We start from the raw sequence: 27,116 nt of genomic DNA, 5'->3' as shown, positions 1-27,116 counted from the left end.
AAATGACTTTAGTTAGTAGTCTTTATTAAGCCGGGCGTACACTGTGCGATTTTTTCACTTTTTTGGGCCGATTTTCCACTCGTGCGAGAATCCACAAGATCGGGGCGAGTTTTGCGCCGAGCGGTCGTGTGGTGTACAGGGGGTTACGAGAGGCGATTAACACCACGTGACCAGCTACCGATCAGCAATCGTGAGCTCGCACGGACTTCTGGCGTGTTTGATATTTTGCTCGTCCCTCGTGAGGGTATCGCACTGTTGAAGCGGCGCTGCGAGCAGCTGCGACCCAAAAAGTACCAGAACCGCTCACGGCGCATGTGCAATCCTGCATCGACACTGCTCGCCCGCTATTTCCCTAATAACACACGTTGTTCGTTTTATTTCTACACATTTTTTTTTACTCACAAAGGTTGTTAAGAAAGTGTGTTTGTCGTGTTCATGTCAAATTAACCTGATCACAAAACACAGATTTACTTTCTTTATTTCGTTTTCCTCATCCAACCCCCATAAATCCCTGTGTGTCCTCCTGCAGCACTCCCGAAGGACAACAGGCAAAACAAGACAAAAAAGTCTGACGTGTTGAGTAAAAAATGCTATTTTTAGCATATTTTTAGGGCCGACGTGTTGCTACCAGACGTACAGTGTGAGCAGTCAGGTCGCATCCGAGAACTAGGTCGTGCAGTGTGAGCACATGACTCGTGAGATCTGCCCTGCGAGGAAGTCGTACAGTTTGAGCTGAAGCTGAGTGCTACGAGTGAAAAAGTCGTACAGTGTCTGTCCGCCCACCTTAACCCACTGGCACCTGGTAGTAACACTTTGCCAAGCTAGGTGGTGGTTATGCACCACGGCACTGTTTATTCACCATGGTGCTTTAACCAAGCAGGGGTGAATTTTCAGCTCACTACCCACAAAAAAAAAAGCTTGGAATGATGCAGGATTATTACTGTTTAAACGTGGAAACTGGGAACCACAGCCATACTTAGCTGTACCATCAGATGCATCACCATAACTACTCATCCTGTAAATGTAAATATATAGTCTGGCCATGACCCAAAGAAAGAGCTCATTGTGGAGACGTAACTGGGCTGCACTAGGACCAATCCATGCAAAGAGCAACATGACATATTCGTCTCTCCTGAAATCAACGAAGAAGAAGAAGAAAATACATCCTCTACCTCAGGGGTGTCAAACTCAAACTCACACGGGGCCGAAATGAAACTCTGGGACGGAGTCGAGGGCCAAACTTAATATTTTTTGAAAAAGTGGCGGTAAATTTGCACGTTTTCTTTATCAACATATATGCAATTTTGAACCTTTAAATTTGGAAACAAACTTATTTCTGCATTTACACTGAATGTGGAATAACCAAATTACACACGAGCAAGTCAGTTTTAAATAAAAGGCATCAGTGGTATTCATTACTTGTGGTATATTCAGCATTTTATAAATCTATTCAGGATTTATGTTTTCTTGTTCGGGCCTTGACTCTGACATATGTGCTCTACCTAAATAAAGGACCTCACGTCTCAAAGAAAAGCCCAAGTCTGAGTCATCCAAAATTGATGCCAAAGCCCTTCAAATGAGCACTGTTCTTGAGCCTACGCCATCTTTGTAGTTTTTCTTTTGTCACAACTCTGGTGCTAAGTCTGCCCAAGGTCTCTCTACAAACATAGAACCCTGTGACTGGCCCAACCTAAATTTGCTCAGTGCAGTGGTAGACCTGCTGAGGTTACAATGGAGCGTGGCTAGACTGACCTGCAGAGCTAACGTTTTTCCCACTGCTGTGGTTTGTCTAGATGTCTATGCTACTTAACTAGCCGAGTTAGCAAAGGCATGTGTCTTCCAAAAATGTTTCCATTCTAGGTTACTTTGGCCAGAGGACTTAGTCTATTTAAATACCCACCCAAAGATTATACCAAAGGTAGTCTGAAGAATACATAAAACATCATTATACCAGCTTTTGTCATATAAAAAAGCTCATTTACTGATAAAAACCTGCAACTGTTCAGACAAAGAGATTATAATCACAGAGCACACGTCCTCCTTTTCCCTGAACTGTTTATTTATGCCTCTCTTTCTAGAATCCTTCCAGCTACACGTTACCCAAATCAGAAGAGAAATACATTTTAAATGTATAAAAATAGATGTCAGTCACTGTGGCTAGACAGGTGACACAACTAAGGGTGTAAATAAAAAGCTAGCCAGAACAAAAGCATGGGATCCATAATGGTGAACTGGTCAGAGAGGAAAAGACTGGCAGTGAGTCAGAGTCATGCCACACTCACAAACAGCACAAACACAGAGAAACATTCCAGTTAATTCGGTCATTCCAGTCAAGCTTTGGGCAGCAATCATACTGGTCAAATTAACAACAAAGGCTCCTTTTGTAGGAGAAAACACACACACACACACACACACACACTGTATAACTAGGACAGCCACCAACAGCATTATCGTCAGAGGCAGGACCTTCAGAGAGCACGTTTGGGCTGCAGATACTTGCTGAGCCATGTTCGTGTACCATAAGGCTGCAAGCTGGATTATAAACATCCCGCTGCAGAACCTACACTTAACAAGGCTGTGTGAGACAAACTGACCTTTTATGGGCATAACAGTGCAAGAGCAGAGCCGCGTGGGGGTAACTGCTCCACACGTGTGGCAACAAGCCTTACAAATGCCCATAAATCTGTTTAGCTAATATTCAGGATAATGGTATACTGTCTGAATGTCCCAACTAGCAAAACATGCTGTCATCTAATCTTTTAAATAGTGAAATAGCCAGAAGTTAACTCTAGCTAATCAAGAGTGTGTGTTAGCTCATGTTTGACTTTAGAAAAAGCACAAAAAGGAGGCTAAAGTTACTCATTATTAGTACACACACCTCTCAGGTTTAAAGCTGATCCTTTTCTTGGGGAACAATCCCATCTCAAGATATGCAATGAATTGTCTCTGGCAGTAAAACTGCACTACAGGTAGGAAGGTTAATGTAACGGGTGCAGCACTGGTGGCAGAGGACTAAACCTGATCAATGTTTTGCATCAAAAACAGGCTCGATGGAGTTTCAGTAGCAACATGTCACCGAGCTTCAGAGCTGAAAAGGAGTTACCCTTACATTTCCAAGGTCCTCTGCTTGGCGGCGGATAACATTTAAATCTACACTGATATGACTGATAATCGCTCCAATGGCCTCAAATAACCCTAACCACTCAATAAAAAGTTTTAAATATTTCAACATCATCGGTGTGTCGTAGCGTCAGAGATTAAAATTCATGCCCTAAGACACAGAACAGGACTAGGAAACATTCTCCATCGTCTTTGTTAGACCACGTGCTAATGAGACCGAACATGAAACAGCAGAAATGACACAAATCTAAGATTTTAATGAAAAGCTGGAGAAGCCTTATAACGAGTGTGAAACCCTGAGCTGTAGTGTGTGTCTGAGGGGGGCAGGGCGACAGGGTGGTGTGTTTGTTGCTGCCTACTTTAGTTTGCTGAGGTCTCCCACAGAATACCAAGTAGCCTCAACTACACACAATAGTAGACAAACAGAGACATCTCTCCTGGTTTCAGCTGGTTGGTTTATTTTTATACTTTAATGTTTTCTCTGCTTCCACAACCTTTTCTGACAAAAGCCGAACTCATGACACACTAAACCAAAAATAACTTTTGATTGGGTAAGCAGAGTTTATCTGTGACGTTTGGCCACCTGAATGTCAGAAAAACATCAGAAACCCTAAACACTACTGGTATTAGTGAATCTGGTGGATCTTTTTTTTTTGTTTTGATGTCTTGGTAAACATTTCGGTTTCAGATATGTTTGCTAGAGTCAAACGTTTTGAAATCGTCATCAAAAGCTGGTTCTCAATCAGAACATAGTAGAGGTGAGATGGCGCGGGTGCATGCAGCGAGCTGCTCGTCCTCTTTATGCAATGGAACCTTGCGTTTTATTGGCTTTTATTGGCGTTTTTTGGCTTTTATGTATTTTTGTTGTCTCTGATGCTCTTTTTGAATGGTGTGGCTTCTCTGGTTACTTATGATCGAGCTGCGCTGCTGAGGCTTCGTCCTCCCGTTGATGTAGCGGGTGCTGCGCGCTGGGAACCTCACGGATGGCGTTGCTGTCTGGACTGCCCGTGTGCTCTCTCCCCCCAAGCCATGATGTGTCGGCCCTCTGTCCGCCCCAGCTTGAGAAGGAAGCATCGGAGAAGACGGGGAAAACGAGGTGAGACGTCGGGCTGGACTTCCTGGATCCCTGAAGAAGCGGCTGGTCCAATTCGGCCCAGCTTCTGACCCGGTGGTTCCGAGATGTCTTATGGATTACTCTGCACCCTGCCTAGTGAACTTGGCCAGCTATGAGGGTGAGCTGGCACCGTGCCACGGCCAATCGGCTCGAGGACCTCGCCAGAGTGGGGTTTGCTGGGAGAATCTACGCTCGGTTAGGGGCTCAGAGTTAAAGGAGACTGTGCCCATGCGCGATCCCGGTTTGGTCTGGTCAATGCCAGTTCTGTGCTGAACAAAACTTTTATTCTTCGGGATTTTTTTTATTCAGCATGACTTGAGTTTTCTGTGCATCTGTGAGTCCTGGATCTCGTTTGGTGACTCAAGCGCCCTGCTGGAGCTGATACCACCTGGCTGCTCCTGTTTTAATATCTCCAGATCGCGGGGCAGAGGTGATGGGCTGGTTGTTGTTTTAAAATACAGCTTTCCTTGTAAACAGCTTACACCCACCATGCCATTTTCTTCCTTTGAACTATGCTTATTTGAACTGTCCATCTCCCCCCGCCTGCTCGTTGTGCTAATTTATTGCCCTGCACTAAGTTCAGCGCCTTGGGCTTCCCGACAGGGTTGCGGAAGGCGCATTATAAATAAAGCTTTGATTGATTGATGATTGATTGATTGACTGATTGATTGATTGGTGATTGATTGATTGATTGATTTATTGATTGATTGATTGATTGATTGATTGATTGATTGATTGATTGAGAACAATGGGTTGGCGATCCAGAACAGTTCTGGATCGGTTAATGATTACTTTTTACCTCGTCTGCCTTTAGAAACTTCACCTATGTTTTTTTTTTTTTTTTTTTTTTTTACCAATTATTGGCATGTGGAACTTTTAGATTCAGGACTTATAGATAGGGATGCACCGATACGATACTGGTATCGGCCTGGTATCATTTCTTGACACCATTCGTCTAAGTTTCGAGATGTTCCTTAGTGGAAAAAAGCAGTTTCTCGTTAGCGGCTTACAGTGCTGCACAAAAGACATTTCACTGTCAAAGATGACTCCTAAATTTCTAAGGCTTAACTTCACAGATCGGCCCAAATCACTCAGGTACTGCTTAATCTCTGGGACAGAACCAACAGGGGCAACAACCAGAGTTTCTGTTTTGTTAGCATATAGCTGCAGGGAGTTTTCATTAAGCCATTTCTTTATCTCCACTCTGAGGACGTGTATGCTCTAATAAGCCACACATTTTCTGTTGTACCAAACTATGTTGTTAGAAACACACAAAATATAGCCATTTATTTATAAATCTGTATTATTTAGTAAATTTTTTGACATACGTAGGACGCCATGTTTTCCACACGCAATGCACTCTGGGGGCCATGATGTATATTGGTTGCACATAAATCCATTTCCAAACAGGAAACGAATCCTTTTATGTTGATGTCGCTGAACAGTCACTACAGGGTCCCAAAGCCGGCTGGTGCAACCAAGGTACAACCATATGACGTCACTACCCAAAGTGCATTGTGACGCTAACAACAATGGCGACCTACGAGTTAAACTATTTTTACAAATGTTACAAATATGAAGACATTAAGAAGGTTTTTTACACCATTTTAATATAACTGATACAAACATTTATCTTTTAAGAACCACAAGGTTTTGTAACCTGGGTTCCTTTTAAGGAACTCTGGGCAGATCTCACGTGACCGAGGAGCTTTTTAACCACCTCAGTGACCTCAGCACAAGAGATTGGAGAGCCCAACCCAAAGTCCCCAGACTACTTCCTCACTGGAAGACGTGCCGGTAGGATTGAGGTCGCTGCCCACTGATCCACAACGTCCGGAGTAGAGGTCAGCAGCATACCCTCCCTACTATAAATACAGTAGTGTTGGCAGCACACTGATTTCCCCTCCTGAGGCTCCAGATGGCGGACAAGAATCCCCTCGAAGCCATACCGAAGTCTCGCTCCATGGTCTCACCAAACCCCTCCTATGCCCCGGTGTTTGCCTCTGCAACCACCCAAGCCACATTTTGCTTGGCCTGCCAATACCCATTAGCTGCCTCTGGAGTTCCACAGGCCAAACAGACTCGACTATTTTTTCAGCTTGACGGCATCTCTAACCGTCGGTGTCCACCAGTGGGTTAGGGGATTGGCACCACAACAAACACTGAAAACCCTGCAGCCAAAGCTCTGGTCAGCCACCTCGACAATGGGAACATGGAACATGGCCCACTTGGAGTCTATTGGGCCATTCCCATTTGAACCGGGTCGGCCCGGGCCGGGTCGGCCCGGGCCGGGTAGCCCTAGTCGGCCCCAGCCTGGCCCGGTTGATTCCACACATCCTTGTCTTAAGCCCATGTGGGCTGATTCTACCCACCAATCAGAGGCTTGCTCTAATGGAAGGTGTGAATTTGCTGTCAGCAGTGGGTGTGTTGGCCCTGGTCGGCCTGAAGCGGACCCCCTCGAGAAGAGGGCTGAGAATGAGCCTTGGTTGGCCCGGAAAAATACCAGGCCACCCAGATATGTAAACAACCTACGCTACCCGGCCCGGGCCGACCCGGTACAGATGGGAATGGCCCATATGTACCCCGCATCCCAGGGAACATTTTGAAGTTCTGTCGGGGGTGAGAATTGAAACTTCTGACAGGAGACTCCACCAGACATTACCAGCAGACACAGTAAGTTTGGGCCTGCCAGGTGTGACCAGCGTCCTCCCCCACCATCGAAGCTAACTCACCATCAGTTAGTGGTCACTTGACAGCTCCGCCTCTCTCTTCACCCGAATGTCCAAGTAATGCGGTCGCAGATATGATGAAACAAAAACAACGAAGTCAATGATTGTGCTGCAACCTAAGTTATCTTGGTGCCAAGAGCACAAATTATGGACAATCTATGATGAACACAGAAGTCCAATAACAAAACACAGCTCTAATTCAGATCACGGGGGACGTTTCTCCCCAATACACCTCTCCAGGTCTTACTGTCATTGCCCATGTGAGTGTTCAAGTCCCCCAGCGGAAAGAGGGAGACACCAGAAGGAGCGTCTCTAGCAACCCCTCCAAGGACTCCAAAAAGGGTGAGTAGTCTAACTGCAGTTTGATGCATAAGCACAGACAACAGTTAAGACCTGTCTCCTCACACACATGTGGAGGGAGGCTCCCCCTCTCAAGGAAACTGGTGCTAGAGCCAAAGCCATGCATTGAGTTGCGTCCGACTATATCTAATTGGAACCTTTCAACCTAGCACACCAACACAGGCTCCTTCCCCACCAGAGAAGTGAAATTCCACGTACCGAGAGCCAGCTTCTATAGTCAAGGATCAGACCCCAAGGTCCCATCACACATTGCACCTGAACCCTTTGGCCCCTCCCACAAGTGGTGGGTTCATGGGAAGGAGGACTCACATTTCCTCTTCGGCCTGAAGACGAACCTCCTACATGGGTGAAAGCCCGGCCACCAGGCACTTGTCGACGTGCCCCACCTCCAGGCTTGGCTCTATTGGGGGACCCCAGTGACCTGCGTCCGGGCGAGGGAACACGGTTATCATTGATTTTTGTTGCTATAAGGAGTCTGTTGGCTGCGCTTTGTCTGATCCCTCACCTAGGACCTGTTTGCTATGGGTGACCCTACCAGAGGCATAAAGCCTCCAACAACTTAGCTCCTCCGGCCAAAAACAATAATGGTGAGTTCAAAGTTCTTTTTAAAATCCATCCAGATGAGCTAAGAAGATGCCATGTGTGCAGGCCTTTGTTTTTCAATGTTTTAATGTTTCAGACTGGGCCAAGCCCTGTAACTCTCACAAAGAAATCCTAAAGATAAGTATATCATATTTTCTTAACAGTTTGAATATATGCTGTTTTTGCTGATCTGAAGTTAAATGCATTTTTGTCCTTCTGAGGAAATAAAATGTGTTTTTCTGAGTGTAATCAGAGGAGCTGATGGCAACTGCTACATACCTGTAGTTGTTATAACAGGACAGAACCTGTTAGTTAGGTAACGCATGCTGATTAAAAGAAAGAGCTTCTGGTTTCTAAGAATTTGGAGGTTTCTTTCTTGTGTTTTGACAAATGGAAGTTCTTCGGTTTATCTAGAGGTTTCTGCTGTGACATCCTGTGACACTAAATGTGTTAATTTAGAAACATTCAGGGTCTGATGGCTTTTATTTGGAGATAAGACGGGTTTCAAAATGCTGTGACAGCTCGTGCATTAGTTGAGTCAACTCTTTAGAGTTTGCTAAAACCTTTCACACTCAATAAGACAAAAGTAAACTAGAGAAGCCCAATGAGTTCCTGTGTTCTTCTCAGTGTGGTACGATGGGTTTTACTTGGAATCCATACCAGATGTTTTGAAAGGCAGCTCCAGTGGTAGTGATGCAATGGCCTGAATTGCATTCATAGGATTGGTTCTGTTAATAATCTGCCCCACCCAAACTGGGGCTTCTAATTATAACCAAAACCAACAGATTTAATTCTGAAGCAATATCACCATAAAATACTAACACGAGTGTATGAGTGTATGAGTCCACGTTGTTCTGCTTTAAGACCTTGGATAGGGAAATGTGTTCAAGTGATGTTTGTCAAAGCAACTGTTAAGAAATAAGATTTTCTGATTTGACTTTGAAGTCTTTGGAAAAGGTTACTGAAATGTGGAAAAATCTGGCAACAAAAACCTTCTGTTTACACCAAAACCACCACAGGACATATTTAAAATGCAAACTGCGCATACACCAGAGTCCTGCAAGGGGGCGGCTACTTGCAGGTGACCCAAGTAAAAGGTGATTCACAGGTGGAGCAATAAATTAAAGGTCAACGTAACAGAAAAAACATTATTTAATGATTATTTCTGACTATAATGAGTCACTCTGAGTTTTACAAGCAGGCTGAACATGAAAATAGTCTCCTACACCTATCTCCTGCATTAGCTTCAGATAGAAACTAGACGGTGAGGCTCTAGGATTAGAAAAGCCTGACAGATCTACGTCACGCTGTCACTTAACATTCATGTGCTCACCCATCTTGACTCGTGACAAGGAAGGTTGGTTTAGACTAGGAAATGTCCTGGCAAGTACATGCTAATTGTTAGCATTAGCAACCTCACCACACAGCAGTACTTCTCTTGAGTTATTTATGGAGATAAAACTTAAATGTTGCAGAGCAAACAGTCAGTGGTAGAGTTGTGTAGCATTTAGCCAACCAGAGTTGAGATATGAAGCTATTCTCTCCTCCAGCTGACTTCTACATCCTCACACACACCAGAGCTTTATTTTCCTACAGAGTACCACCTACAGGGCATTCGTTCCTACTAGAGCCCACTGCAGATGTACTAAAAATGTGAATAAAGTTGAGCTTTAATTAGATTTCACGGGTTCGGGCAGAAGTTTCTTTAATGGTGACAGCTTTTGTTTAGTGCTTGATTGTCTGATCAGTAACAGAAAAAGTGTTGTAATGATGGAAAAAGTAATTAGTCTGATCACATGTTGTGGTAAAAGCTAACTCCGTTAGTAAGCCTTTTATTTTAACACCGTTAACACTGTGCATGTGTCGCTCTCTCTTTAGCCGTAAAGCCTTAAGGCTGATTCATGCTTCTCCGTCTGCGTCAGCGCGGAGACACGCAACGCATCTACCCGTCCTTGCGTAGGGCCCCGACAGGCACGCAAGTACGTACAGAGTCGAGCCCACTTTTTTAAACATCCATCGAACGAGAAGGAGAACGCAAGCTTGTGATTGGTCAGGGCAGCGCTGTCGTCTACACCGCCGCCATTGCGCCCTCAAAAACATAAATAGTCGAGGATAACTAGCGGCAGACACGGAACAGCTAGCAGAATACCTCGCGAAAAAACTCTAAAAACATGAACGTTTAATTCCCCGTGACCGGAGGAGTGAAAAGATACGCAGCAAGCGTTTTATTTGTGGACGGAAATGACAGGAAACGTGGGTTTAGAGGTGGCGAGCGCATGAAGAGGTGGAGGAGGATGAGAGACAAATTTGTCAGTTAAAAAGTCTCTTATATACACAAAAAACACAATATAAACACACTATCTTGGACCGGATACATGACAGGATACCACAGAACAGCGCTACGCCCTCTGCTGTCCTGGAGGGGAATTATTTATAACACTCCCCAGGAGACAGAGAAGTATGAGAGCTAAACGCTTCCGTCAATCCATGCATTAGTTGAGTCAACTCTTTAGATTTTGCTAAAACCTTTCACACTCAATAAGACAAAAATAAACTAGAGAAGCCCAATGAGTTCCTGTGTTCTTCTCAGTGTGGTACGATGGGTTTTACTTGGAATCCATACCAGATGGTGGAGCTGACGGAGAAGCATGAATCAGGCTTTAGTAAAAGTCAGGGGTGGGGGGTTGTGGCTCCATTTACCAGTAAATACTAAGAAAAGAAAAAAGTCTGGTTAATTCTAGACAACTTGTCATTGTAGATTTTTGTTAAGCCTCGCATTAATAAAAAACAAACCTCTCCTCAGAATCTTTCTGCACCAACACCATCCACATATCCCCCCCGTGGACGGCCTGCTGGCAGCGTTACGAGAACCCCTGTTCTAAATAATACGCTTCAAATTAAGTTAATTAAAGAGGAGAGCTACAAAATCAGCTCATCTGGTTTCTCACTAAAACTTTACATTGTCAAAAGTAATAAAAACAGCTCTCTGAAACAAAAGTTAGACCCTCTGTGTATTTTATAGTTAGAGTTCATAAGTGAACATTTACGGCCATGAGTGACGGGCAGGTGCCTTTTTACTACAAACAAAATGAATAACTTGGAAAATGATCAGTGCTGTAGAGAAACGTTTCTGATATTAACGATTAGACAACAAATGTGTTGCACACAGAGATGAGCACATTTCTCTTCATAACACATTCCTGATGTGTCCTGACATGAAACTACAGCAGCTCAGCGTCTCAACAATAAAGTAACAAGTTCACTTGTTCTCCTCAAAGAAACCCTTCTTAGATGTTTAATCTCAAAATAACGTCCAAAACTAAAACAAGTCAGGGATGAAATCAGTTTTCCTCGCAGGAATGTTGGATTCTCTTTCTAATCTGTAAGAGGAGTTAAGGTGGAATCACCAACAACCTCCATCTCTGTCTCCTCGTTACACAAGTTAATGTTTATTATTTTCTCCATCCCTCGAAGGTCCTTTTATTCTGTTTTCTAGCCATTTCATCTGTATTTTATGAGACCAAAAGGCCTATCTGTGGTTAAGAGCAGGAACTTAGCTTGTTGACTAAAACTGTGGTAAACAGCGTGCCGTGTGCGGTGATTATAACACTTCCCACAGGATTTCTGTTTGCCTTTGTCCCAGTGCAGATAGTTACCAGGAGCTGTAAGGAAAATGATCAAATGCCGTTGGAAACGTTTTCTGAGGTAGCCACACACACACACACACACACACACACACACACACACACGACATGACATGTGTCATCCTCATTCTCTGCTTAAAGGGGCATTATGGAAGTTTGACAGCCAAAACATGTATAGAAATAATAAATGTCTTCTTCATACATTCTCCTGCAATGCACTGGTCCTGTAGAATGAGCCCTGGCATTTTTACTGTGATTGCCTGTTTTTCTGTAAAATCACAGAAAAAGAGAGCTGCTCGGGTCAAGCAGGCTGCTTCATGCGCGTTCACGCTCAGGCATAGCCCTCCGAACCGTTCTTTGAACGTTGTTTCAGCTGCCATCAAGGATATAAATGTTACGGATACAAAGGACATCACTGGTGCTTTAGCTCGCCTAGTAAGACGTCGGACTTTCGTGCAAATGATCCAGGTTCGATTCTGGATACGAACATAGTTTATTTAGAGTTTCTTTTTTACATTAATGGTATTTTTTTTTACAGTAAGATGCCCAAATTTTTATTTGAGACTCGCCGAATGGCATTGAATTCACAGATAAAAAAAGATGTGGGTTCAACTTTCATTTTGGAACAATTTTTCAAGCAAGGGAAGGGAATGATCTGAGCATGCAGGAGGACTGACCCATCATAAACCTTTGTCGGCTGTGCTGAAGAGAAAGGTACAGAACCAAATAATTTAATTAATTAGCTGCGCGTTCTCCTGTCCTCTGTCCTCCGGGCCACACACACAAACACACACACACACACACACACACACACACACACACACACACACACACACACACACACATACACACACACACACACACACACAGGACTGTCTCAGCTGTTATTTTCGTTAAGGAGTGTGCACGTACAGCATGCGCGCCTCGTGCACGAGCCTACTATTGAAGCTGCCGTTACGCTTTTGGCCAAAGGGGGGCAATCGCGAGCATAAAAATTCAAAACTCCGTAAAGTCCCTTTAAGTTTCCTGCGTCGTATCTGAGCAGGTTTAACTCATTAATAATGCAAACCCAGCAGGATTCTTGAGGATCAGTTGGGGAATTCTGGAAGCAGCAGGACTCGAAGCTAAACCACCTACAGAAGAGCCGAGCCAAACCCCGATGGCGTCCTGTGAAACAGAACCAGGAGGTTCCAGTACCTGAGGTGTCAAACTGCACTTGCTGACAGCTGGAGGAGCTGCTCCAAGGACAAGTGAACACTGCTCCTCTCTCCACCACAGTGCTGGAGGACGTCAAGTTGGCTCGAGGCGCGCCAATGAGAATGTCGGAGCTAAAGAGAGGAAAGAAAGCCATTATGCATAACCAACAACTTACACAGTGAGAACACAGTAAATAGCAACTGAACTGATACACATGTTTGCTGTTTTTCTCCCCAGAAGAAGCTTCAATGAAGTTCTGCTGAGATGTGGTGACCTCATGGAGGGGGCCATCGGCTAGCACACTGCTGCTAACCACTTAAACATTCTCCCTCTCCTGATAATAACTTTTTACATTCTTTGACAGTGGATGTGCTACTGCTAGTTTACCTGTTTAATTATAGATTCACTTGGATAAATACAATGAAGTTTATTTTGTTAGGAAATAGAAACTGTCCTAGGAAATCACAATGTATGCAGCCATATAAACACTACCTGGTGTGTGTGTGTGTTTCTGCTCTGTCTCTGGAGGTTTATTCCTGTTAAAAGGGAGTTTTCCTCTCCACTGTTGCTGCATGCTTGCTTAGTATGAGGATTGCCGTAAAGGTCTCTGACACGAGTCAGTGACTCGATGCAACCTGCTGGGTTCCTTATATAGGAAACATTTTCTGACTGGCTTAATGAACTGACCTGTATTGGAATGTTTATTATGTGAAGTGACTTGAGACGACTCTTGTCGTGATTTGGCGCTATATAAATTAATTGAATTTAATTGTTGTGGTGGCCATCTTGCATTGGGTTAAATTCTAATAAAGTAAATCAGATGTTGATGAACATTCAGTGATTACTTTGTACTTCACTACATTCTGTCCAGTGTATGATGTATTTTACACACACACGTCAGAGGGACCAGTGGCTCCAGTGTTCCGCAGGCCCCGCCTCCCTCAGAGCGCATCAAGGGCAGCTGTGGCTACATCCTGGCTCATCACCACCAGCGTATGAATGTGTGTGTGAAAAGGTTAATCACTAATTGTGTTGTGAGGCGCCTTGGGGGGTTGTAGAACCCTAAGAGGGTGTTGTACAAGTACAGGCCATTTTACCATGATCTGAACAGTCACATGAAACTAAACCAGCTGAGGTGGCAGAAGCATTTTCATTTGTTCTTCTGCTCTCTCCACCAGTCTGGGCATCTGGCGGTTTTCAGCAGCTTCATCGGCAGACACAAAAAGCAGAAGTAAACCTGCTACTACACAAAAATAACTATTTGGGTCGCCTGTAAAGACAGAACCTAATAAAACCATGGTGGGTGCAGCTGTGTGGAAAGACAACATTTGTTTTGAGTCTGGGTTTCTTGTTCAAATGCAGCTTCAGCCTCCATCATGAGTAAAACTCCAGAATGGAGTCTGTCTTGGCGGTGGCTGAAGTCAACACCGACGCTGAACTTGGTGCCAGAGCGGACTGCAAACTCACCATCTCATCTACTTTAAATAAATGCAGACGGTCAGTCATTTATTCGTTTTTTGACCAATGGACAGAAAGATGACTTCATGTGTTTTTCTCTAGAGATTGTGTTTATTGACCTTCAGTGAGACGGGGCAGCCGGGGCTGTCTGATGTTAGAGGACTACTTCCATCTGTTTCAGAGTTTTGTGCAGAAAGCCTTCGTTCACAGCAGAATTGTTGAAGATTGATTCTGAGGCAGCTGTTAGGTGGATCACTAACTAAATAAACTAAATATCAATTGAAAGCTTGTTTTATTTGTAGGTCACTCATTCACTGGGATGGAGGCCGTTTTATTGATTTGTGTGGCTGTTCAGTCAGGGCTTAGGGTGTGTTTTAACTGTTCTCCATGCTAAAAGCCTTAGTTCAGAGGTCTTTGTGCTGTGAGTAGAAGCATCAACAAAGTCAGATAGACTTGGCGTGCCTGTCCCTAGCTTGGACTGCCATAAATGACAGGCTGTTATAACCCAAGAGCCAAGCATAGCTGCTCTGCATGCCAGTCATATATGAGGCTAATCCAATAGCTCCCCACTGGCCTTGAAGGCCACACATGACTTGGATGAAAGTGGTGAGAGTTGTGATGACAGAGCAGAAACAACAGCTTACTTAGAATAATACTCAATAACAATACTGCTGTTGTACGTTTCCACCATGCAGCCCAAACTTGAAGCAAGTATCCCATTTCATCAAAAACAGAATACTTGATGGATGAAAAACAAACTTAAATTTCATGTTTTCTAAGACGGGACAACGGTGGCAGGAGTTAAGTGCCTGCCCTGTAACAGGAGGGTTTCAGGTTCAAGCCCCGCTCAGGGCTGTCAAACTCAAAAGTTTGACACCCCTGATCTACACATACAGAAACACTCACAATTAAAGACAAAAGGTTGTATTTGAAGGTGCGATGCTTTGCAGCCAGGAGCACATCCCTTGAAGGAGCATAGGTATTAGCATCACCTGTGAAAATGTATTAGCAGGAAAGAAATGTGTCCAGTTTATTGAAGTATTCTGTGTTTAGAGTTTTTGTCCATGCAGAGCTTCCGTAGTTCAGTTACATTCATAGCCGCTAACCAAAACTCAGCGGAGTTAAAGTCTCTTACGATTTTCTAGCTTTACTAAAATATCTGTCTGTACTTAATTGATTAATGGCAGTTTTTACTTTTTATTAGACTCCAAATGTAATCATTAGGCACGTTCCTAATTTGTCATTTGTAAGAATGTAATTGGCGATATTAGCATTAGCATCCCTATGGTTTTTTAAATGTATATTAGCGTTGTGCTAACCACTCGCTGCCAGTCAAATTGCAGCCTTTGCGATTAGAAAATCTCCTTTTGTCACATTGCAATTTAATTGCACATGCAATTAATCATTCAGCCCTATTGACGACTTTGCACCCAGGAAATGCAGACGTGTGGCTTTTTAGGCTTGTTCTTTATTTGAAAGAGGTTATTTATTCTAATAAAGGCTGTAAACCCAAATGGCATCTTATGATATAGTAATTGTGGGGGTAGGGGGTCATGATAAAATTCTGCTTAGGGCCCCACTTTGCCTAGGGGCAGCCCTGGTTTCAGCACACCTGATTTTACTCAGGTCGTTAGCAAGCCTCTGCAGAGCTTGGTGTTCTGCTGAACAAGTTAATCAAGTGTGTTGGAGCAGGAAAACAACTAAAACATGCTGAGTACCGGCCCTCGGGTAAGGGTTAAATAGCAGAACAGTTCTGGCTCATTTATACGTTCTTATATGAAGATTTTAATAAATGTCTGTATTACAAACTAAAGCAGCACAGCCCGGGTTGTTCTGTGTCTGTATGGTGATTTACAACACAACCTTCCTGATGTAAAGAACAGTTATTACTGCGTTGTGAATGAACGAGGCCACTCCCAATGTGATGGGGTCTAGCACAGCCTGACATGGAAAAGGAGGACCCATCCAGATGTTTCCTGACCTTTGACCAATAACATGTACATCTTTGAGAATAAAACTGTCTATAAATCATTTTTATTTTAGTTGGTGTGATCCAGGTTTGTTGCCAGTCTGAGCTCTGCTTTCAGCTTTACGAGCCACATAACTTTTCTCTGCTTCCTAAAACCAGCTGATAGAAGCAGAAGGGCTCGTTTCACACAGCTGCGCTGAAGACGCTGGCGGGACCTCCTTGCTCTAGTAAACATATATAACTGGTGTGAGATGTAGAAAGGAAGAGTTCATATTTCTGTTTACTCGTTTATTCGTTTCCCTTGAAACTGGGAATAGGAAGAATAAGAAAGATTCATCATTACCATCCACATTTAGCCATAATTATTCATGTTTATTTACACAACAAACTGTCAGATGATCAAGTCTTACTTTAGGTTAGTTGAGGACTTGAAGAAATCCACCGAGAAGCCAAAGTAGCTTCTCTCGGGTCCGGCGAACACGGAGGGTTTGTCCACATCCAGGTTGAAGGAACCACAGCGATGGAAGAGCAACCCCACCAGAACCAGCAGCCCGAGCGCTGGCCGTCCACCTCCTGCCATGGCTGCTACCGGAGAAAACACCGAGCAGGAAGATGCTCCAGATAGTTCGTATGTCGCGCCGCGGCTTCAAACCACCAACCGGCTCAGAACCAGCGCTCCTAACAGGAGATCTCGTCTCTGCAGGCGTTAAACGAAACACATTCTTGGTTCTGGTAATCACACCGAGCGAACACGGTTCGGTTCTTTCCGGTGGGTCTGCAGTCTGTTTTAACCGATTAACGCAATCCAGATCACTGAAGGAATTACTAAACAAACCCGGGCAGAGGCCGCGACCGTGCGAGTGTTGGGAGTCTGTGGAAGTGTGTCAGGAAGGCTTGTTTCTTTCGACGACCTTTGGTCAAGCTAGTTTACAGGCGGATGTTATTCAAAGCACACCCGCCCACACCTTTTCAAAACAAAGGCACAATCTAGGTAGGTTCTGGCATAGATAACTAGATCCCTCGCCCGCGCTGTTCGTCAATGGACCCTGACGTCTGTACGCGGCGGCCATCTTACTTCGGACAGCTGTCCTCTAACACTGGTGTTTAGTGGTGCATGCACTATTTAAACTCAAACTTTCTCAATTTTCAACCGATTTTCATACGGTTTGATTTTTTAGAAACATCAGAGACGTGGCTATGAAATATATCAGTTTTGGTAGGAAACTCCCCTTATTTCACCCCACTTTCCAGCCGTTTTCCACTATCCTGTCAATTTCCCATAGACTTACCGTTTTAATGTCAGCAATACAGTATCTGCTTCTGATGAACTAGCTGTAGTTTGTAAACTGAGGTCAACTTATAAATATAAGTTTTAAGATACCTTATAACTTACCATATCAACTTATAAATAAAAACTCAAATACCTGATTTAATTTACAGAAAATAGTAAAAAATAAATAAATAAATACACTGAAACAGCAAACAAACTTTAAAGTAAAAACACCCAGTCAAAAAAACAAAACAACTCTAGAACCTCAATGACTGAGGAAATATTTTATAAAAAAGACAAATGAAGATATACAGAATATATTTTATTTACTTTGACTTTAATATTTGCAAGTAATATGAACCTAATATATACTTGCTTTGGCAAGTTATTATAATTTGTATTTATTTCAGCTTTCAGCCTGAAACCCATTTAAAATGAAAGTTTGAGAAGAGAAAACTAGGATAATTGTAAGTTAAAGGGCTAACTAAACACTTCAAAAATTAAAGAGTACAGTAATTACAAACTGACAGTGATGCAAAACTTGTTTATTACAGATTATACATATTTTCGATTATAAAAATAACAGATCTACAGACAGATGCTAAAGCACATTGTGATTTCCTAGTGACCTTTGAAAAGGACAGCTTTTGTGAGCTTCTGTCTCACGCTGTCACACTGAAAGCTAAGAATTGCTAATCTTGCTCAAATGTTTTCTATCAAGGCTCTACATGTTCTGCTCTCAACTGCACAAAGCTGCAATTAAACTGTTAAATGTGGCAGGAAAAAAACTAATGCACCACTCTACAGGCACATTTTTATGGCCCGGTATGGGGGCCAAAATTAAGACTACTGCCCAGCAACAGGAGGCTATATAAATTCCAAAGCAAACTACCGACCTGATTAACGATAAGCTGGCGCCGGTAACTGAGAGGCTGGCATTGCTTACTGAGAAATAGCACCTTTACCAGCGTTACTACTAGATACGCTGGGGACTAGCAGCCCTCGGCTGGTCATTGACTGGTTCACACACTCCCTCTGCTGTCTATTAGCATGTCCGAGACATGCTAATGGCTAGCCTCTCCGATGCTAATGCCAGCCTATCCATGCTTAAGGTCTGTCAAGGGGGTAGGAAATCCAGCTAGTGGCATACCTAGGCACGCTAATGGCTAGCCTCTCCGATGCTAATGCCAGCCTATCCATGCTTAAGGTCCGTCAAGGAGGTAGGAAATCCAGCTAGTGGCCAGCCTAGGCACGCTAATGGCTAGCCTCTCCAATGCTAACACCAGCCCGTCCAGGCTAACACTAGCCTATCCATGCTAATAGACAGCAGAGGGAGTGTATGAAACAGAGCCCCCACCCACCTGTGGATACAGTTGGCTGAGCGCCAAATGGGCTGCTCCCGCTGAGGAAACCAGGATCCCAGCCCAACCCCCCTCCCTTCCTGGTGTCATGTTGTGAACTGTGACGTTTGTGCTTATATGTTGAGGTGTTTTTTTGCATAGTAGAGCTACTCCCTGCCGGGTGAAACTCTGTTAAGCCTTTTTCTCCCTCCCCAAACTCTCCTCATGTAATCCCCTCTTCATCTCTTGAAATGAGCGTCGTTATGGCTGCTCTTGTGGTCTTCCTGTATCTGTTCTGTCTATATGTGTGTGTGTAATCTTGGTCAGGCTGTTCTGTGGAGTAAAGTTCCTATGCTCTGGTTCGCTGGACGCTGGCAATAAAATTCTCTCTGATCTCTCTCTGATTCCCTGATAAAATATCATCGTTGGCTTATTTTGGTACGAAGAGGTTAGCTAACGCTTCACAATGCAACAAAATGATGACATTTCATCAACTTACCGTGGAAAATCTTTCCGAAACACCGAAAATGAACTGCAGTCAATGCAGCAGCAGGGGCTGTTTGGAACTATTCGAAGCTACATGAACCACGTGACTCCCGCACATGTCGTAACTCTCTACAGCTCTGACAGAACCCTGTCCTCCTCTCCCAATGATTGGACAGGAATTCGAGAAACGTGATTGGTAGCCAAGACTCGTGCTCTCATTGGTTCCACCCAAGTTTCTCCCACTGATGCTAGAATCGAGACAAAAAGATCCGTAACTGTAGATTTGAGGTTTGTACCTGTAGAATGAAATGTGTGTTTTGAGAGTTTTGATTTCAAACTTGTACCTTGATTTTTTCAATTTGGAAGTCTGCTAGTTACAAAACGAAAGTTTCATGTTTCTGAATGAATGTTTGATGTTACAAAATGAGTAGTAAACGTACAAAATAAAAGTTTGATTTTACAAAATAAAAAATACATGTACAAAATACAATGTTCCTGTTACAAAACAAGAAATACAAGTACGAATTGAGAATTACAAGTTAGAAAACTAAAGTTACAAGTTACGAATCCAAAGTTACATGTGATGAAACATGTTCGAAGTTACAAAACTTGGTACAAGTTATGCTGAATATTGTCCCAATCCTAGCTCCATAGCCATGTGGGTCTATACTGCCTTTGTAAATAAAATAAAAAAACTGTTTTCTACCTGTGTTTGGGTTTAGGAATTATTGGCGCTTACACATTAGCGTCGGCACTGTCAGGGTTTGGTCGGGCTGGATGGCGTGAGTTCGGTCTGGAACGGGTGGTGTAGTGTTCACATATAAATCCGAAGGACTTCTCAGGAATGCGGAAATCCCAGAGCCTGTGGGCGGAGCTTAATACACGCGGGAAAGTCCACTCCACAAGATAAGCAAAGGGCGGACATGAGCTGTGTTGCTTTTGGAGACTCTGAACCACATTATTTTATTAATTTGCTGTGTGTGTCATCACAATCTTGTGACACACACACACACTGATTTCTCCCCTGAGCAGCGGTCTTTTTGCTAGGGCAAAGGCTCCGATGCGGAGAATAGGAGCACACACACACACACACACACACACACACACACACACACACACACACACACACACATACACATACACATACACACACACACACACACACACACACACACACACACACAAAGCTATTTTTTTCTCCCGTTACCACACTTAACAGCAGCTCCGTGCTACAGACAGAAATTTGCTCAACAGCATCTAGCATGAAAATGAATCGCGAATGCGAGAAATTCTCCGCTGGCTCATTCTTCTGGCAGATCGGAGGCGGTAGGCGTAATTTCAGCCGGCCAATCAGTCCATAGTGTTGCCTCTTTCCCAGTCTGACCGCTGGGGAGAAGGTCTGAGAAAGAGTCACCTTGGCACCAAAAACGCTAATCTGACCTGTGTGTGAAACCAAATTCCGGTGCCGTTCGACACCTTTCGGGGCCGTGCCAACGCTAATGTGTAAGCGCCATATGAGTCTAAGAAAAGCCATTTCAAAGAGTCCTTACTGTTGAAGTCACAAACAGGGATATTAGCATTGAACTTTCTCTCACCTGGAGTAAATCCGCTGCTGCTGAACAAGCAGCAGTTCTACACTGAGTCCCTACCAGATATGGGAGCTTCTCAGCTTATAGCAGCCTGAGTGGGAGATGGGTGGGCATGGCCAGCTCCAGCTTGTTTTCCTAAAGTGACAGAGCTCATTCAGTAAGGTGCTGAAACTGTAAAGAACCACCGTAGGTTTTTTAAAGTTGCATGATTCATTTTATCATTTGGCTGTTATGTAATTGTATCTGTTTAAGCCTTTTTTAACCCTTTTAAATTTGTTTGTTCTTTTGTCTTTACGGTGTGTTATGTTCAGCACCTTGGGCTCTTGCAAAGGCAGCGGAAGGTGCTATACAAATAAAATTTGATTGATTGAATGAAGGAAAAAAAATGCTGAAATCTCTATATGTGAGAAGGATTTTATTAAAAAAAACTTCATAAACATGTTTTTTACAAACCATCGAATTATTCAAACCAAGAAAAAAGTCAAACATAACACAATATCTGCCCTTTATCTTATGCCTCATATTACGTATTCTTTACAAAGGTAGTTCACAGTCAAAACAAATAACTGTGCTTTCCAAGTTACCTAATTACTTTTCTAAGTAGTTATAATAGTTTTCTGAGCTTTTTTTTTTGCATCAGAATGAAGAGGAAATGTACAATTTTAACACAAGCAGGCTTTCAGGCATTTATTGTGCACCTGATCAAATATGTGTTCAGCTGCACACAATATGAGCCAGATCTACCATTGTGCTTTTTCCCAACATCCTTTCAGCACACCTCTGCTCGCAGTAACAGCTATTACCACATCTAATATACTATGTCAATGCCATTGGAATCATTTTAGGTCTAACACAATTATTCTAACTCATCTCCAGTCAATACAATTATGGGCTGTTTCTTTTTCATCTTAACTTCCCGTTCCTTGTATTGCTCTATTCAATATTAACATATGAGACTTGAGGGACAACGGGAAGTTCATTCTGCAGCACCAGACAAGATGTAGCAATGAGGAATTCCTGTTTTCATGGCTTCCAGAGTTAGTCATAAATGATCAGAAGGGTTTAGAAGAACACAAGATATAATAAACAATTTTGGAATAGTTCCTGCTCCATTCCTTTCTTTTATTTTTTCTAAATAAGATCTTATTTCCTGTGTTCCCTATTTTCCACACTCATTCCCAAATCTAAAAGGATACACTTTCCATATTTCCCAGTTGTAGTTAAGACAGTCAAACTAAACCAGGACTGAGCTTTAAATCAGGACAGCCGAACTCAACAAGGTCCCTATGAAAACCTAGATAAGTAACTCTAGTTCTATGCTGAGTTAGGAGCAAGCAGGTACTAATCCCAATTTTCTCCACACATATTATAAAAGTATGTGCCAATTCCAGACATCAAACTCTGATGGAATTTTTCATGTTTTTAAAAATTGTCACGAACAAAACTTTGATGACCAAATACAACATATCCAGGCTATTGAGAGGTAAGTCATGGTAAGCTAAACACAAAAAAGTATCAGGTCTTTATTAAGTTAATAAATCAAGCCACTCCTGTTCAGTCTCACAAATCTTTAGAAAAAAACAAGTCCAAGTTGCTTGCAGATCATGACAGAACACACGAGTCTTGTACTAAAGAGGATGCTTGGTAATATTTCAGGCTCACATGGAGCTTCGCCCGAATCATTTTCTTTGTCTACACAAGCTGTCTCATCTGTGAACCACCACAACTCAGTGAGTGAAAGCGTTCCGTCTTTATTTGGCCATGAACCTCTGAATAACTGCAACAATGAAGTGTGCGCTCAAGAATGTGTGGCCAAAATCCCACGAGATTCCTGGGGAGGGGGGGCTGGGGGAGTTGCGTACACACAGGGAGAGACATCTGATGATGGCGTAAGGTATCAAGATAAATGCTGAAGTCTGGTTTACACGAGTAAATGTGTCTGTAACTGAAACAGCATGTTACATCAGGGAGAGAACATGGTGGCTAACAGGAGAGATGGTACGGAGCTTAAACCACTTAGCTGTGTGTATTCATGAGGACCAGTCAAAGTTTTGATTGAGGTGGAGATTTGTGTGTGTGTGTGTGTGTGTGTGTGTGTGTGTGTGTGTGTGTGTGTGTGTGTGTGTGTGTGTGTGTGTGTGTGTGTGTGTGTAGGTGTGTGTGTGTGTAAGGGGGCTACAAAAATGAGAACATTTTGGCTCACCTTCACTCACTTTAAAGTGAACCTTAAAAGAGTCGTTTGATGGTTATGACATACAGTACTTCTACAAGAATTAAAGCAGGAGGGATCAAGCCTTTTTCTTAGATACAATTTTCATTTTATCTAACTTATTACAACACAATCAGTCACCCATTCACACTATTGACACACACACACACACACACACACACACACACACACACACACACACACACATATATATATATATATATATACATACATACATATATATACATATATATATATATATATATATATATATATATATGTATGTATGTATGTATATATACAGTATATAGCCATGCCCTGATGTGGGGCTGGGGGGTGCGTCGACATGGTCGGGACATAGAAGGGGGTGCGCGGCTAAATAAATTTGGGAACCACTGATCTAGAGTATGAGGGTGGAACTTCAATTTTTGAATGTCGGTGTTGGGAGCAGTTCCGGATCCATGGGGTGGCCCCTTGATTCACACGTACATTCGCATGCTGGTGGAGACTGGGAACATTCCTGGACTTGTACCAAATTTATTGATGCTTTGCTCCTGATCCACTCACACACCTTTTGCATTTTAATTGCACATAATTTTAGGTTCACTGTAGTTTCCATTGGACATTTGCAATAACCAAACCCAGCTGCAAGAGGCAGAAGTCTGCTAGAGAGATCACAAAGAGAAGACACAGGAAAAAGTGCCACAGTTGTGCCCTCTGTGCAGCAGTACAGGGAGCCTAATGGGCCATTCCCATCTGTACCAGGTCGGACCGGGCCGGGTAGCCCCAGTCAGCCCCAGCCTGGCCCGGTTGATTCCACACATCCTTGTCTTAAGCCCATGTGGGCTGATTCCCACCAATCAGAGGCTTGCTCTAATGGAAGTTGTGAATTTGCTGTCAGCAGTGGGTGTGTTGGCCCTGGTTGGCCTGAAGCAGACCCCCTCGAGAACAGGGCTGAGAATGAGCCTTGGTTGGTCCGGAAAAATACCAGGCCACCCAGATATGTAAACAACCTACGCTACCCGGCCCGGGCCGACCCGGTACAGATGGGAATGGCCCATTTGTCACCTTAGGTGTGTTCTTGCTGTGTCTTGTTTCTAATTCCATGCTGTCGTTCTTTTTTTAAAACACAGAAACGGTTTCGTTACCTGTTTTTTCGCTAAGTTTCGTCTGTGGCTGCAGACTTCCTCAGGCTGACGGCGCTGATGGTGGCGTCACTTCCTTCTCTGTTTATCAACGGGCAGCAGAGGGCAACAACGTCTTCTGCTGCCCGCTCTCCCCTCTCCGACGATGCAGTCCCATGTGCGGTCCAACGTGTAAACTCTTTCGTCCCTGTTCATGGTCCCACATCCACGTCTCCTTATCTCGATTGCTTCTTTAATCTATCTTTAGATGGTCACTTCCTTCTATGGACTTGATTGGTAGGCTTGTAAAGACCACCCAGGGTAACCCATACATCTGCGTAATTATTTGAATGCTGTAAAGCATTCAAACTATAGTGATCTTGTTTCTCTTTATAGTTAGTTTATTATTCTGCTTCCGTACATTTTTTGGCATTTAACTACTTCCACAATTCTTCAACTATTTACACAATTTTGGTATCAAAACGTTCAACTCGTTCAGCTTATGCCGGCAAGGACTTTTGGTATTAAAATATTTTATACTTTTTAAGATATTCAGCCTTTTCTGCGATTTTTGGTCCCATTGAAATGAATGGGTTTGCTCAATTTTCAGCTAAATCCTATCACTTTGTTGAACTCTTACTCTTATAGTTTAACTTTAACCTAGAGACTTCATTCAAGTTTCAACAAACTCACAAGTTTTTCAGCTATTACAGGTTAAAAAAATCTTTTTGATATCTATTACAGTTTTTCTAAAATCACAGGTAGAAGTTGAGGTACGGCTTGAGATTTTCAGAAAAGATCACAAAAATTATAATGGGCAGAGATAGGAGCAATGACCCTCCTTTGCTCCATTTCTGGCATTGTCCTGAGAAAACCGTAAGTCCGATTGAAATGAGACGCATGCTGGCTTGCAGCTAATGGATATATCTTCGCTTTGAGCTATAAATCATGAATGTACTCCAAACATTGTGGCCGTACGGTTCATTTGTTTGAGAATATTCAAAATTTAAAAAATGTCGCTCACCACTCAACTGAAAATTCCACTCTAACTTTTGACCTTCACATTTTCTGGAAACAACTCTTTGCAACTCCCAGACCGTTTGGAGTATCGAAACAAATTATATCTCAAAAAGTAGGAATTTTGTTCAGCTTTTAAGAATGGGTTTCATTTTGTCCTTAAGTGTTACATTTCTTTCTCTACAAACCTTAGAAGGAGGAGAGACCCTGATTCTGTCTCATTGAAACCCATGTTAAAGAAACAGAGATTTTCTCCTCCGATCGGCTTCAGACAGCTAAAATGTTCTCGTCATAGCTTCTAGAAAGTTCATGGTAGGCACATAAAAATTCACACAGATAACCACCAAAGCTTCTGCCGCTCACGCTTTTTGAATTTTTCCAATAGGTGCAGCAGTTTTTGAATGGCGATAAGACATGTCAGAGGTCTGAAGAGACATCTGAGCAGCTGAGCACTGTTAACTGCATGGTTTATGAAATATTGAAACAAAAATTTCCATCGACCACATAATTTACAGTACACTAAGGATATTCTCAAATTCGTTAGGTTATTTTGTCCGCTTCAAAGTGATGTCTTGGGTTTTGCTGTTGGTATTACATTGTTTGTTGTACAATCCCCAGAAGGAGGACTGTGTCAGCTTTCCTCCATTTAAACCCCTTTAAAAAAGGCACCTGTGGCTGACAGACAGCTGAAATGTTCTCCTCATATCTTCTAGAACATTTGTGGTAGGCATACAAGACTCCACACACATGACCATCAAAGCCTTCTGCTGCTCACGCTTTTTGAATTTTTCAAATCGGTGCAGTACTTTTCGGATGGTGATGAGAAGTTTGACAGGCCCAATTTCACTTTTGAAGGACAGATTTAAAGGCTTCTCTCATTAGCAGGCCTCCAACAGCCGGGGGAAAAGGCAGGAAAACAGTGCTGCTCTCTGATTGGTTGAGAGTGTTCAACCATTTTCTGTCCAAGCAGGATCGAGCACCCACACATATGATACATCAAATCGACCAGCTTGGTCTCAGGAATCTTGTATTAAATTTTAAATGCTTCATCGGTTACCATGGTAACACAAGTGCATAAGGATATCCCCAAACAAGTCTCATTGAAATGAATGTGAAAAGCCTAATATCGAGCCTATAACATACTGCTGTTTCTTATCTTTCTGAGCTCTATACACTTAAAACTAGCAGCATAGCTGACATTTTAACACTAGTCAGAAGGCAGGAACCGCCCCTTCCTCCTTTGCTGCTCTCTCATTGGCTGAGAGTTTTCAATCGTCTTCTGCCTAAAAGAAAATATGCACCCACACATATGGTACATCAATGAAACCTGCTTGGTCCCAGGAGTCTTGTATTAACTTGATATTGTGTTCTGCATTACCATGGCAAAGTGCTTATGAACAAAATTTAACAACATTTTAGACACAATGGTATCAACATACTTTAAAGGGACTTTACGGAGTTTTGAATTTTTATGCTCGCAATTGCCCCCTCAGGCCAATAGCATAACGGCAGGTTCAATAGTAGGCTCGTGCATGAGGTGCGCATGCTGTACATGCACACTCTTTAACGAAAATAACAGCTGAGATAGTCAGCTCCTTGTGTGTGTGGCTGTGTGTTTGTGTGTGTGTGTGTGTGTGTGTGTGTGTGTGTGTGTGTGTGTGTGTGTGTGTGTGTGTGTGTGTGTGTGTGTGGCCCGGAGGACAGAGGACAGGAGAACGCACAGCTAATTAATTAAATAATTTGGTTCTGTACCTTCTCTTCAGCACAGCCGACAAAGGTTTAAGATGGGTCAGTCCTCCTGATGCTCAGATCATGCCCTTCCCTTGCTTGAAAAATTGTTCCAAAATGAAAGTTGAACCCACATCTTTTTTATCCGTGAATTCAATGCCGTTCGGCGAGTCTCAAATA

General features: G+C 43.1%; 1 protein-coding gene across 1 annotated transcript in view; it reads right to left on the bottom strand.

Moving 5' to 3' along the window:
- Window positions 1-16,976, bottom strand: part of itgav (integrin, alpha V) — a 59,318-nt gene extending 42,342 nt beyond the window's left edge. Inside the window, exons 1-2 of the mRNA XM_015965822.3 lie at window positions 16,584-16,976; window positions 12,747-12,877 (exon numbers count right to left, since the gene is read on the bottom strand). Coding sequence (XP_015821308.1) covers window positions 12,747-12,877; window positions 16,584-16,753 — 301 coding nt within the window. The 5' untranslated portion in view covers window positions 16,754-16,976. The remainder of the gene's footprint in view (window positions 1-12,746; window positions 12,878-16,583) is intronic.
- Window positions 16,977-27,116: the final 10,140 nt, after the last annotated feature.

This window comes from Nothobranchius furzeri, chromosome 14, assembly GCF_043380555.1.
Source record: "Nothobranchius furzeri strain GRZ-AD chromosome 14, NfurGRZ-RIMD1, whole genome shotgun sequence".
NCBI lineage: Eukaryota > Metazoa > Chordata > Actinopteri > Cyprinodontiformes > Nothobranchiidae > Nothobranchius > Nothobranchius furzeri.
The sequence above is the reverse complement of the archived record's forward strand: the minus strand, read 5'-3'. Positions and strand labels throughout refer to the sequence as shown.